Here is a 13041-nt window from a genome sequence, read left to right on the forward strand (position 1 = left end):
CCCCCCTGTACCTCCCCCTGTACCTCCCCCTGTATACCCTCCTGTACCTCCCCCTGTACCTCCCCCTGTACCTCCCCCTGTATCCCCTCCTGTACCTCCCCCTGTGTACCCTCCTGTACCTCCCCCTGTATACCCTCCTGTACCTCCCCCTGTGTACCCTCCTGTACCTCCCCCTGTATACCCTCCTGTACCTCCCCCTGTGTACCCTCCTGTACCTCCCCCCTGTGTACCCTCCTGTACCTCCCCCTGTATACCCTCCTGTACCTCCCCCTGTGTACCCTCCTGTACCTCCCCCTGTACACCCTCCTGTACCTCCCCCTGTATACCCTCCTGTACCTCCCCCTGTACCTCCCCTGTACCTCCCCCTGTATACCCTCCTGTACCTCCCCCTGTATACCCTCCTGTACCTCCCCCTGTACCTCCCCCTGTACCTCCCCCTGTACACCCTCCTGTACCTCCCCCTGTACCTCCCCCTGTACACCCTCCTGTACCTCCCCCTGTGTACCCTCCTGTACCTCCCCCTGTACCTCCCCCTGTGTACCCTCCTGTACCTCCCCCTGTACCTCCCCCTGTATACCCTCCTGTACCTCCCCCTGTATACCCTCCTGTACCTCCCCCTGTATACCCTCCTGTACCTCCCCCTGTATACCCTCCTGTACCTCCCCCTGTACCTCCCCCTGTATACCCTCCTGTACCTCCCCCTGTACACCCTCCTGTACCTCCCCCTGTCTACCCTCCTGTACCTCCCCCTGTATACCCTCCTGTACCTCCCCCTGTATACCCTCCTGTACCTCCCCCTGTATACCCTCCTGTACCTCCCCCTGTACACCCTCCTGTACCTCCCCCTGTATACCCTCCTGTACCTCCCCCTGTATACCCTCCTGTACCTCCCCCTGTATACCCTCCTGTACCTCCCCCTGTATACCCTCCTGTACCTCCTCCTGTACCTCCCCCTGTACCTCCCCCTGTATACCCTCCTGTACCTCCCCCTGTATACCCTCCTGTACCTCCCCCTGTACACCCCTCTGCCTGATGACTGTTTCCTTCCTGATTGTTCGGTCAGTGATTCCAGTCTCCTAATTTATTTTTTTTCCACAGAATTGGGTGCAAACCCCTCAGATGGCGGGTGAGTATGTTACCGGGATCCAGCAGGCTATATATATACACATATATATATATAGGGGGGCGGCGCTGCCCTCCGTTCCGCCCCCTTCACAACCCCTCCACGCCCCCCGGCGTACCCGGCGGAAAGTGCCAATTTGCGAATATTTTATTCGTAAATCGGCCATTTGCGAATAAAATATTGCGCAAATCGTCAATTTCCGCCGAAAACCCCCGGAACGCCAGTTGAAACATGTCCCCCATAGTGTCCAGATGATACCCCCGTATATAGTGTCCAGATAATACCCCCGTATACTGTCCAGATAATACCCCCGTATATAGTGTCCAGATAATACCCCCGTATACTGTCCAGATGATACCCCCGTATATAGTGTCCAGATAATACCCCTGTATACTGTCCAGATAATACCCCCGTATATACTGTCCAGATAATACCCCTGTATACTGTCCAGATAATACCCCTGTATACTGTCCAGATAATACCCCCGTATATAGTGTCCAGATGATACCCCCGTATATAGTGTCCAGATAATACCCCTGTATACTGTCCAGATAATACCCCCGTATATAGTGTCCAGATAATACCCCCGTATATAGTGTCCAGATAATACCCCTGTATACTGTCCAGATAATACCCCCGTATATACTGTCCAGATAATACCCCCGTATATAGTGTCCAGATAATACCCCTGTATACTGTCCAGATAATACCCCCGTATATAGTGTCCAGATAATACCCCTGTATACTGTCCAGATGATACCCCCGTATATAGTGTCCAGATAATACCCCTGTATACTGTCCAGATAATACCCCCGTATATAGTGTCCAGATAATACCCCCGTATATAGTGTCCAGATAATACCCCCGTATATAGTGTCCAGATAATACCCCCGTATATAGTGTCCAGATAATACCCCCGTATATAGTGTCCAGATAATACCCCCGTATATAGTGTCCAGATAATACCCCCGTATACTGTCCAGATAATACCCCCGTATATAGTGTCCAGATAATACCCCTGTATACTGTCCAGATAATACCCCCGTATATAGTGTCCAGATAATACCCCCGTATATAGTGTCCAGATAATACCCCCGTATATAGTGTCCAGATAATACCCCCGTATATAGTGTCCAGATAATACCCCCGTATATAGTGTCCAGATAATACCCCCGTATATAGTGTCCAGATAATACCCCCGTATATAGTGTCCAGATAATACCCCTGTATATAGTGTCCAGATAATACCCCCGTATATAGTGTCCAGATAATACCCCTGTATACTGTCCAGATAATACCCCCGTATATAGTGTCCAGATAATACCCCTGTATACTGTCCAGATAATACCCCTGTATACTGTCCAGATAATACCCCTGTATACTGTCCAGATAATACCCCTGTATACTGTCCAGATAATACCCCTGTATATAGTGTCCAGATAATACCCCTGTATACTGTCCAGATAATATCCCTGTATACTGTCCAGATAATACCCCCGTATATAGTGTCCAGATAATACCCCCGTATATAGTGTCCAGATAATACCCCTTTATACTGTCCAGATAATATCCCTGTATACTGTCCAGATAATATCCCTGTATACTGTCCAGATAATACCCCCGTATATAGTGTCCAGATAATACCCCCGTATATAGTGTCCAGATAATACCCCCGTATATAGTGTCCAGATAATACCCCCGTATATAGTGTCCAGATAATACCCCCGTATATAGTGTCCAGATAATACCCCCGTATATAGTGTCCAGATAATACCCCCGTATATAGTGTCCAGATAATACCCCTGTATATAGTGTTCAGATAATACCCCCGTATATAGTGTCCAGATAATACCCCCGTATATAGTGTTCAGATAATACCTCCGTATATAGTGTCCAGATAATACCCCCGTATACTGTCCAGATGATACCCCCGTATATAGTGTCCAGATAATACCCCTGTATACTGTCCAGATAATACCCCCGTATATACTGTCCAGATAATACCCCTGTATACTGTCCAGATAATACCCCTGTATACTGTCCAGATAATACCCCCGTATATAGTGTCCAGATGATACCCCCGTATATAGTGTCCAGATAATACCCCTGTATACTGTCCAGATAATACCCCCGTATATAGTGTCCAGATAATACCCCCGTATATAGTGTCCAGATAATACCCCTGTATACTGTCCAGATAATACCCCCGTATATACTGTCCAGATAATACCCCCGTATATAGTGTCCAGATAATACCCCTGTATACTGTCCAGATAATACCCCCCGTATATAGTGTCCAGATAATACCCCTGTATACTGTCCAGATGATACCCCCGTATATAGTGTCCAGATAATACCCCTGTATACTGTCCAGATAATACCCCCGTATATAGTGTCCAGATAATACCCCCGTATATAGTGTCCAGATAATACCCCCGTATATAGTGTCCAGATAATACCCCCGTATATAGTGTCCAGATAATACCCCCGTATATAGTGTCCAGATAATACCCCCGTATATAGTGTCCAGATAATACCCCTGTATACTGTCCAGATAATACCCCCGTATATAGTGTCCAGATAATACCCCTGTATACTGTCCAGATAATACCCCCGTATATAGTGTCCAGATAATACCCCCGTATATAGTGTCCAGATAATACCCCCGTATATAGTGTCCAGATAATACCCCCGTATATAGTGTCCAGATAATACCCCGTATATAGTGTCCAGATAATACCCCCGTATATAGTGTCCAGATAATACCCCCGTATATAGTGTCCAGATAATACCCCCGTATATAGTGTCCAGATAATACCCCCGTATATAGTGTCCAGATAATACCCCCTGTATACTGTCCAGATAATACCCCCGTATATAGTGTCCAGATAATACCCCTGTATACTGTCCAGATAATACCCCTGTATACTGTCCAGATAATACCCCTGTATACTGTCCAGATAATACCCCTGTATACTGTCCAGATAATACCCCTGTATATAGTGTCCAGATAATACCCCTGTATACTGTCCAGATAATATCCCTGTATACTGTCCAGATAATACCCCCGTATATAGTGTCCAGATAATACCCCCGTATATAGTGTCCAGATAATACCCCTTTATACTGTCCAGATAATATCCCTGTATACTGTCCAGATAATATCCCTGTATACTGTCCAGATAATACCCCCGTATATAGTGTCCAGATAATACCCCCGTATATAGTGTCCAGATAATACCCCCGTATATAGTGTCCAGATAATACCCCCGTATATAGTGTCCAGATAATACCCCCGTATATAGTGTCCAGATAATACCCCCGTATATAGTGTCCAGATAATACCCCCGTATATAGTGTCCAGATAATACCCCTGTATATAGTGTTCAGATAATACCCCCGTATATAGTGTCCAGATAATACCCCCGTATATAGTGTTCAGATAATACCTCCGTATATAGTGTCCAGATAATACCCCCGTATATAGTGTCCAGATAATACCCCCGTATATAGTGTCCAGATAATACCCCCCGTATATAGTGTCCAGATAATACCCCCGTATATAGTGTCCAGATAATACCCCCGTATATAGTGTCCAGATAATACCCCCGTATATAGTGTCCAGATAATACCCCCGTATATAGTGTTCAGATAATACCCCCGTATATAGTGTCCAGATAATACCCCCGTATATAGTGTCCAGATAATACCCCTGTATATAGTGTCCAGATAATACCCCTGTATACTGTCCAGATAATACCCCTGTATACTGTCCAGATAATACCCCCGTATATAGTGTCCAGATAATACCCCCGTATATAGTGTCCAGATAATACCCCCGTATATAGTGTCCAGATAATACCCCCGTATATAGTGTCCAGATAATACCCCCGTATATAGTGTCCAGATAATACCCCCGTATATAGTGTCCAGATAATACCCCCGTATATAGTGTCCAGATAATACCCCCGTATATAGTGTTCAGATAATACCTCCGTATATAGTGTCCAGATAATACCCCCGTATATAGTGTCCAGATAATACCCCTGTATATAGTGTCCAGATAATACCCCCGTATATAGTGTCCAGATAATACCCCTGTATACTGTCCAGATAATACCCCCGTATATAGTGTCCAGATAATACCCCCGTATATAGTGTCCAGATAATACCCCTGTATACTGTCCAGATAATACCCCCGTATATAGTGTCCAGATAATACCCCCGTATATAGTGTCCAGATAATACCCCTGTATAGCTGTCCAGATAATACCCCCGTATATACTGTCCAGAGTAATACCCCCGTATATAGTGTCCAGATAATACCCCCTGTATACTGTCCAGATAATACCCCCGTATATAGTGTCCAGATAATACCCCTGTATACTGTCCAGATGATACCCCCGTATATAGTGTCCAGATAATACCCCTGTATACTGTCCAGATAATACCCCCGTATATAGTGTCCAGATAATACCCCCGTATATAGTGTCCAGATAATAACCCCCGTTATATTGTCCAGATAATACCCCCGTATATAGTGTCCAGATAATACCCCCGTATATAGTGTCCAGATAATACCCCCGTATATAGTGTCCAGATAATACCCCCGTATATAGTGTCCAGATAATACCCCCGTATACTGTCCAGATAGATACCCCGTATATAATGTCCAGATAATACCCCTGTATACTGTCCAGATAATACCCCCGTATATAGTGTCCAGATAATACCCCCCGTATATAGTGTCCAGATAATACCCCCGTATATAGTGTCCAGATAATACCCCCGTATATAGTGTCCAGATAATACCCCCGTATATAGGTCCAGATAATACCCCCGTATATAGTGTCCAGATATTACCCCTGTATATAGTGTCCCAGATAATACCCCCGTATATATGTGTCCAGATAATACCCCTGTATACTGTCCAGGATAATACCCCCGTATATAGTGTCCAGATAATACCCCTGTATACTGTCCAGATAATACCCCTGTATACTGTCCAGATAATACCCCTGTATACTGTCCAGAATATACCCCTGTATACTGTCCAGATAATACCCCTGTATATACTGTCCAGAATTACCCCCGTATACTGTCCAGATAATATCCCTGTATACTGTCCAGATAATACCCCCGTATATAGTGTCCAGATAATACCCCCGTATATAGTGTCCAGATAATACCCCCGTATATAGTGTCCAGATAATATCCCTGTATACTGTCCAGATAATATCCCTGTATACTGTCCAGATAATACCCCCGTATATAGTGTCCCGATAACTACCCCCGTATTATAGTGTCCAGATAATACCCCCGTATATTTTCCAGATAATACCCCCGTAGATAGTGTCCAGATAATACCCCCGTATATAGTGTCCAGATAATACCCCCGTATATAGTGTCCAGATAATACCCCCGTATATAGTGTCCAGATAATACCCCCGTATATAGTGTCCAGATATACCCCCGTATATAGTGTTCAGATAATACCCCCGTATATAGTGTCCAGATAATACCCCCGTATATAGTGTTCAGATAATATTCTGTATATAGTGTCCAGATAATACCCCCGTATATAGTGTCCAGATAATACCCCCGTATATAGTGTCCAGATAATACCCCCGTATAATAGTGTCCAGATAATACCCCCGTATATAGTGTCCAGATAATACCCCCGTATATAGTGTCCAGATAATACCCCCGTATATAGTGTTCAGATAATACCTCCGTATATAGTGTCCAGATAATACCCCCGTATATAGTGTCCAGATAATACCCCCGTATATAGTGTCCAGATAATACCCCTGTATACTGTCCAGATAATACCCCTGTATACTGTCCAGATAATACCCCCGTATATAGTGTCCAGATAATACCCCCGTATATAGTGTCCAGATAATACCCCCGTATATAGTGTCCAGATAATACCCCCGTATATAGTGTCCAGATAATACCTCCGTATATAGTGTCCAGATAATACCCCCGTATATAGTGTCCAGATAATACCCCCGTATATAGTGTCCAGATAATACCCCCGTATATAGTGTCCAGATAATACCCCCGTATATAGTGTCCAGATAATACCCCCGTATATAGTGTCCAGATAATACCCCCGTATATAGTGTTCAGATAATACCTCCGTATATAGTGTCCAGATAATACCCCCGTATATAGTGTCCAGATAATACCCCCGTATATAGTGTCCAGATAATACCCCTGTATACTGTCCAGATAATACCCCTGTATACTGTCCAGTTAATACCCCGTATATAGTGTCCAGATAATACCCCCGTATATAGTGTCCAGATAATACCCCCGTATATAGTGTCCAGATAATACCCCGTATATAGTGTCCAGATAATACCCCCGTATATAGTGTCCAGATAATACCCCCGTATATAGTGTCCAGATAATACCCCCGTATATAGTGTTCAGATAATACCTCCGTATATAGTGTCCAGATAATACCCCCGTATATAGTGTCCAGATAATACCCCTGTATATAGTGTTCAGATAATACCTCCGTATAGCATTCCCCATGGACTGTGTATAATATAACGCTAGCTCCCCGAAGCCCAATGTCATATAACGCTCGCTCTCCATGGTCCGGGTGTGATATAACGCTCGCTCTCCGTGGTCCGGGTGTGATATAACGCTCGCTCTCCGTGGTCCGGGTGTGATATAACGCTCGCTCTCCGTGGTCCGGGTGTGATATAACGCTCGCTCTCCGTGGTCCGGGTGTGATATAACGCTCGCTCTCCGTGGTCCGGGTGTGATATAACGCTCGCTCTCCGTGGTCCGGGTGTGATATAACGCTCGCTCTCCGTAGGCCGGGTGTGATATAACGCTCGCTCTCCGTGGTCCGGGTGTGATATAACGCTCGCTCTCCGTGGTCCGGGTGTGATATAACGCTCGCTCTCTGTGGTCCGGGTGTGATATAACGCTCGCTCTCCGTAGGCCGGGTGTGATATAACGCTCGCTCTCCGTGGTCCGGGTGTGATATAACGCTCGCTCCCTGTGGTCCGGGTGTGATATAACGCTCGCTCTCCGTGGTCCGGGTGTGATATAACGCTCGCTCTCTGGAGGCCGGGTGTGATATAACGCTCGCTCTCCGTGGTCACGGTGTGATATAACGCTCGCTCTCCGTTGTCCGGGTGTGATATAACGCTCGCTCTCCGTGGTCCGGGTGTGATATAACGCTCGCTCTCCGGAGGCCGGGTGTGATATAACGCTCGCTCCCTGTGGTCCGGGTGTGATATAACGCTCGCTCTCTGTGGTCCGGGTTTGATATAACGCTCGCTCTCCGGAGGCCGGGTGTGATATAACGATCGCTCTCCGTGGTCCGGGTGTGATATAACGCTCGCTCTCCGTGGTCCGGGTTTGATATAACGCTCGCTCTCTGTGGTCCGGGTGTGATATAACGCTCGCTCTCCGTGGTCCGGGTGTGATATAACGCTCGCTCTCCGGAGGCCGGGTGTGATATAACGCTCGCTCTCCGTGGTCCGGGTGTGATATAACGCTCGCTCTCCGTGGTCACGGTGTGATATAACGCTCGCTCTCCGTGGTCCGGGTGTGATATAACGCTCGCTCTCCGTGGTCCGGGTGTGATATAACGCTCGCTCCCTGTGGTCCGGGTGTGATATAACGCTCGCTCCCTGTGGTCCGGGTGTGATATAACGCTCGCTCTCCGTGGTCCGGGTGTGATATAACGCTCGCTCTCTGGAGGCCGGGTGTGATATAACGCTCGCTCTCCGTGGTCACGGTGTGATATAACGCTCGCTCTCCGTTGTCCGGGCGTGATATAACGCTCGCTCTCCGGAGGCCGGGTGTGATATAACGCTCGCTCCCTGTGGTCCGGGTGTGATATAACGCTCGCTCTCTGTGGTCCGGGTTTGATATAACGCTCGCTCTCTGTGGTCCGGGTGTGATATAACGCTCGCTCTCCGTGGTCCGGGTGTGATATAACGCTCGCTCTCCGGAGGCCGGGTGTGATATAACGCTCGCTCTCCGTGGTCCGGGTGTGATATAACGCTCGCTCTCCGTGGTCACGGTGTGATATAACGCTCGCTCTCCGTGGTCCGGGTGTGATATAACGCTCGCTCTCCGTGGTCCGGGTGTGATATAACGCTCGCTCTCCGTGGTCCGGGTGTGATATAACGCTCGCTCCCTGTGGTCCGGGTGTGATATAACGCTCGCTCCCTGTGGTCCGGGTGTGATATAACGCTCGCTCCCTGTGGTCCGGGTGTGATATAACGCTCGCTCCCTGTGGTCCGGGTGTGATATAACGCTCGCTCTCCGGAGGCCGGGTGTGATATAACGCTCGCTCCCTGTGGTCCGGGTGTGATATAACGCTCGCTCTCTGTGGTCCGGGTTTGATATAACGCTCGCTCTCCGGAGGCCGGGTGTGATATAACGCTCGCTCTCCGTGGTCCGGGTGTGATATAACGATCGCTCTCCGTGGTCCGGGTGTGATATAACGCTCGCTCTCTGTGGTCCGGGTGTGATATAACGCTCGCTCTCCGTGGTCCGGGTGTGATATAACGCTCGCTCTCCGGAGGCCGGGTGTGATATAACGCTCGCTCTCCGTGGTCCGGGTGTGATATAACGCTCGCTCTCCGTGGTCACGGTGTGATATAACGCTCGCTCTCCGTGGTCCGGGTGTGATATAACGCTCGCTCTCCGTGGTCCGGGTGTGATATAACGCTCGCTCCCTGTGGTCCGGGTGTGATATAACGCTCGCTCCCTGTGGTCCGGGTGTGATATAACGCTCGCTCTCCGTGGTCCGGGTGTGATATAACGCTCGCTCTCCGTGGTCCGGGTGTGATATAACGCTCGGCCCCTCTTACACAGATATAACTTTCTCCCTGCAGATCCGGTGGCACTCAGCCTGGTGGAGCTCTCTAGCGCCCTCTCCGGGCTCCTGGCCGTCTACAGTCGGAGTTTTCACACTGACTTCACAGCTGAGTCGTGTCTGATGAGCAGCAGGATGGAGAGCGGAGCCGCAGTTCTCAGCTGCCGCTTATTCGCTGCTCACAATCTACCCGAGAAGTGGACAAAAAGGTCAGAGAGAGGGGATCGTCAGCGTCATAGATGACATCATCACTTGTGCCGGGTGATGTCATCCCTCTGTGCTCCTGGCCGGCCCATACTTTACTCTTGTCTCTCGCACCTGTGTGTGCAGTACAGTGAGTGCAGCTCTGGGGGATGAGACATAACAGCAGAATAGTGAGTGCAGCTCTGGAGGATGAGACATGATGTAACAGCAGAATAGTGAGTGCAGCTCTGGAGGATGAGACAGGATGTAACAGCAGAATAGTGAGTGCAGCTCTGGAGGAGGAGACATGATGTAACAGCAGAATAGTGAGTGCTGCTCTGGAGGATGAGACATGATGTAACAGCAGAATAGTGAGTGCAGCTCTGGAGGATGAGACATGGTGTAACAGCAGAATAGTGAGTGCAGCTCTGGAGGATGAGACATGATGTAACAGCAGAATAGTGAGTGCAGCTCTGGGGGTAACAGCCTCCCATGTGGTTACGGGTGCTTTGTGTCTTGCAGTGACCATGTCTTCTACCTTTCGTGCTCGGTTACTTACGCCGGGAGGAAGATCTGCCCAGAAGTGAAGTCCAGGAGTGTTGTGGCCTCTCGGTCGTTCTTCCTCCGGGCGGTGTGGGATGAGATGTAAGCTCCTGGGGTCAGGGGTCAGGGGGGTGTAGCTGGCCCTCAGTATAACTTCCTGTTGTCTTCATGTTCTGCAGGATCCAGCTCCAGGTCCCCCTCCTCGCTCTCCCCTACGAGTCTCTGCTGGTGTTCAGACTGTACGCAGTGACCCCCGCAGCCCCCGCCGCCTCCTTCCTGGCCTGGTCCTGCCTCCCCCTCTACTGGAACCAGTAAGTTGTTTTGCTGCTCCCCAGGATATTCAGGGGCGGGCTGTGGTAATTCCTCCGGCCTGCAGGGGGCGCTGACATCAAGTATGCTGCTGTTCTAGAGTACCGTGGTTGTGCCATCACCTCTCCCGCGTTGTGCCGTCACCCCTCCCGCGTAGTTCCCTCACCCCTCCCGCGTAGTTCCCTCACCCCTCCCGCGTAGTTCCCGTCACCCCTGCCGCGTATCTCCCTCACCCCTCCCGCGTATCTCCCTCACCCCTCCCGCGTATCTCCCTCACCCCTCCCGCGTATCTCCCTCACCCCTCCCGCGTAGTTCCCGTCACCCCTCCCGCGTATCTCCGTCACCCCTCCCGCGTATCTCCGTCACCCCTCCCGCGTATCTCCCTCACCCCTCCCGCGTATCTCCCTCACCCCTCCCGCGTATCTCCCTCACCCCTCCCGCGTATCTCCCTCACCCCTCCCGCGTAGTTCCCTCACCCCTCCCGCGTAGTTCCCTCACCCCTCCCGCGTAGTTCCCTCACCCCTCCCGCGTAGTTCCCTCACCCCTCCCGCGTATCTCCCTCACCCCTCCCGCGTATCTCCCTCACCCCTCCCGCGTATCTCCCTCACCCCTCCCGCGTATCTCCCTCACCCCTCCCGCGTATCTCCCTCACCCCTCCCGCGTAGCTCCCTCACCCCTCCCGCGTAGCTCCCTCACCCCTCCCGCGTAGCTCCCTCACCCCTCCCGCGTAGCTCCCTCACCCCTCCCGCGTAGCTCCCTCACCCCTCCCGCGTAGCTCCCTCACCCCTCCCGCGTAGCTCCCTCACCCCTCCCGCGTATCTCCCTCACCCCTCCCGCGTAGTTCCCGTCACCCCTCCCGCGTATCTCCCTCACCCCTCCCGCGTAGCTCCCTCACCCCTCTTATGTTAATAGAACAAATACCTTGTGTTGTTACTTCTCTTGCAGGCAGATGGTACAGGGGGCGCTGCTGCTGAACATGATTTCTGACGCTGAGCCCCCCGCACTCATTACCCCCACAGCCCTGGATACTTCCCTGCCGACCCTAATAACTCTGCAGGTACTGCAACTCCCAGCATGCTCCTCTATATATGTATTGTCCAAAATTACTGACATGTAATACTCCTCGGTTACTGTGTTACTGACGTGTAATACTCTATGGTGTGTAACTGTGGTGTAATACTGAGTGTGAGTGTGTCACTGAGGTGTAATACTGAGTGTGACTGTGTCACCGAGGTGTAATACTGAGTGTGACTGTGTCACTGAGGTGTGAGTGTGTCACTGAGGTGTAATACTGAGTGTGTCACTGAGGTGTAATACTGAGTGAGTGTGTCACTGTGGTGTAATACTGAGTGTGAGTGTGTCACTGTGGTGTAATACTGAGTGTGAGTGTGTCACTGAGGTGTAATACTGAGTGAGTGTGTCACTGTGGTGTAATACTGAGTGTGAGTGTGTCACTGTGATGTAATACTGAGTGTGTCACTGAGGTGTAATACTGAGTGTGAGTGTGTCACTGAGGTGTAATACTGAGTGAGTGTGTCACTGTGGTGTAATACTGAGTGTGAGTGTGTCACTGAGGTGTAATACTGAGTGAGTGTGTCACTGAGGTGTAATACTGAGTGTGAGTGTGTCACTGAGGTGTAATACTGAGTGTGAGTATGTCACTGAGGTTTGGCCCAGTGTATCACACCTTCTTTTCTCTCTGCTGATTACTCAGGTTGATTTCCCGGATTTTGTCCTGGAGTATCGGAGGCCGGCGGCAGAGGCCGTGTCATGTGACGCAGGAGGGGAGGATGTAGCCTGGAGGATCCACTCCATGGCCAATCGTAGCTCTGTGCTCCTGTAAGACCCGCAGCATCTCTGTATCAGAGGAAGATGGGGGAGGTGCAATCAGTCATGGGGATGAGGGTGATGTTGTAATGGGTGATAGTGATGGGGGTGATAGTGATGGGGGTGATAGTGATGGGGTGATAGTGATGGTGGTGATAGTGATGGGGGTGATAGTGATGGGGGTGATAGTGATGGTGGT

General features: G+C 49.8%; 1 protein-coding gene across 4 annotated transcripts in view; it reads left to right on the forward strand.

Annotated features, from left to right (window-relative positions):
* Nucleotides 1–13041, forward strand: part of PIK3C2G (phosphatidylinositol-4-phosphate 3-kinase catalytic subunit type 2 gamma) — a 91051-nt gene that overhangs the window by 29739 nt on the left and 48271 nt on the right. For all 4 annotated transcript variants that reach the window (XM_069963575.1, XM_069963572.1, XM_069963579.1 and 1 more), the window contains exons 10-15: nucleotides 1099–1126; nucleotides 10000–10189; nucleotides 10686–10808; nucleotides 10886–11017; nucleotides 11961–12072; nucleotides 12730–12854. In XM_069963575.1, the coding sequence (XP_069819676.1) occupies nucleotides 1099–1126; nucleotides 10000–10189; nucleotides 10686–10808; nucleotides 10886–11017; nucleotides 11961–12072; nucleotides 12730–12854 (710 nt within the window). The remainder of the gene's footprint in view (nucleotides 1–1098; nucleotides 1127–9999; nucleotides 10190–10685; nucleotides 10809–10885; nucleotides 11018–11960; nucleotides 12073–12729; nucleotides 12855–13041) is intronic.

The sequence above is a fragment of the Dendropsophus ebraccatus genome, chromosome 1, assembly GCF_027789765.1.
Source record: "Dendropsophus ebraccatus isolate aDenEbr1 chromosome 1, aDenEbr1.pat, whole genome shotgun sequence".
In the NCBI taxonomy this organism is placed as follows: Eukaryota; Metazoa; Chordata; class Amphibia; order Anura; family Hylidae; genus Dendropsophus; species Dendropsophus ebraccatus.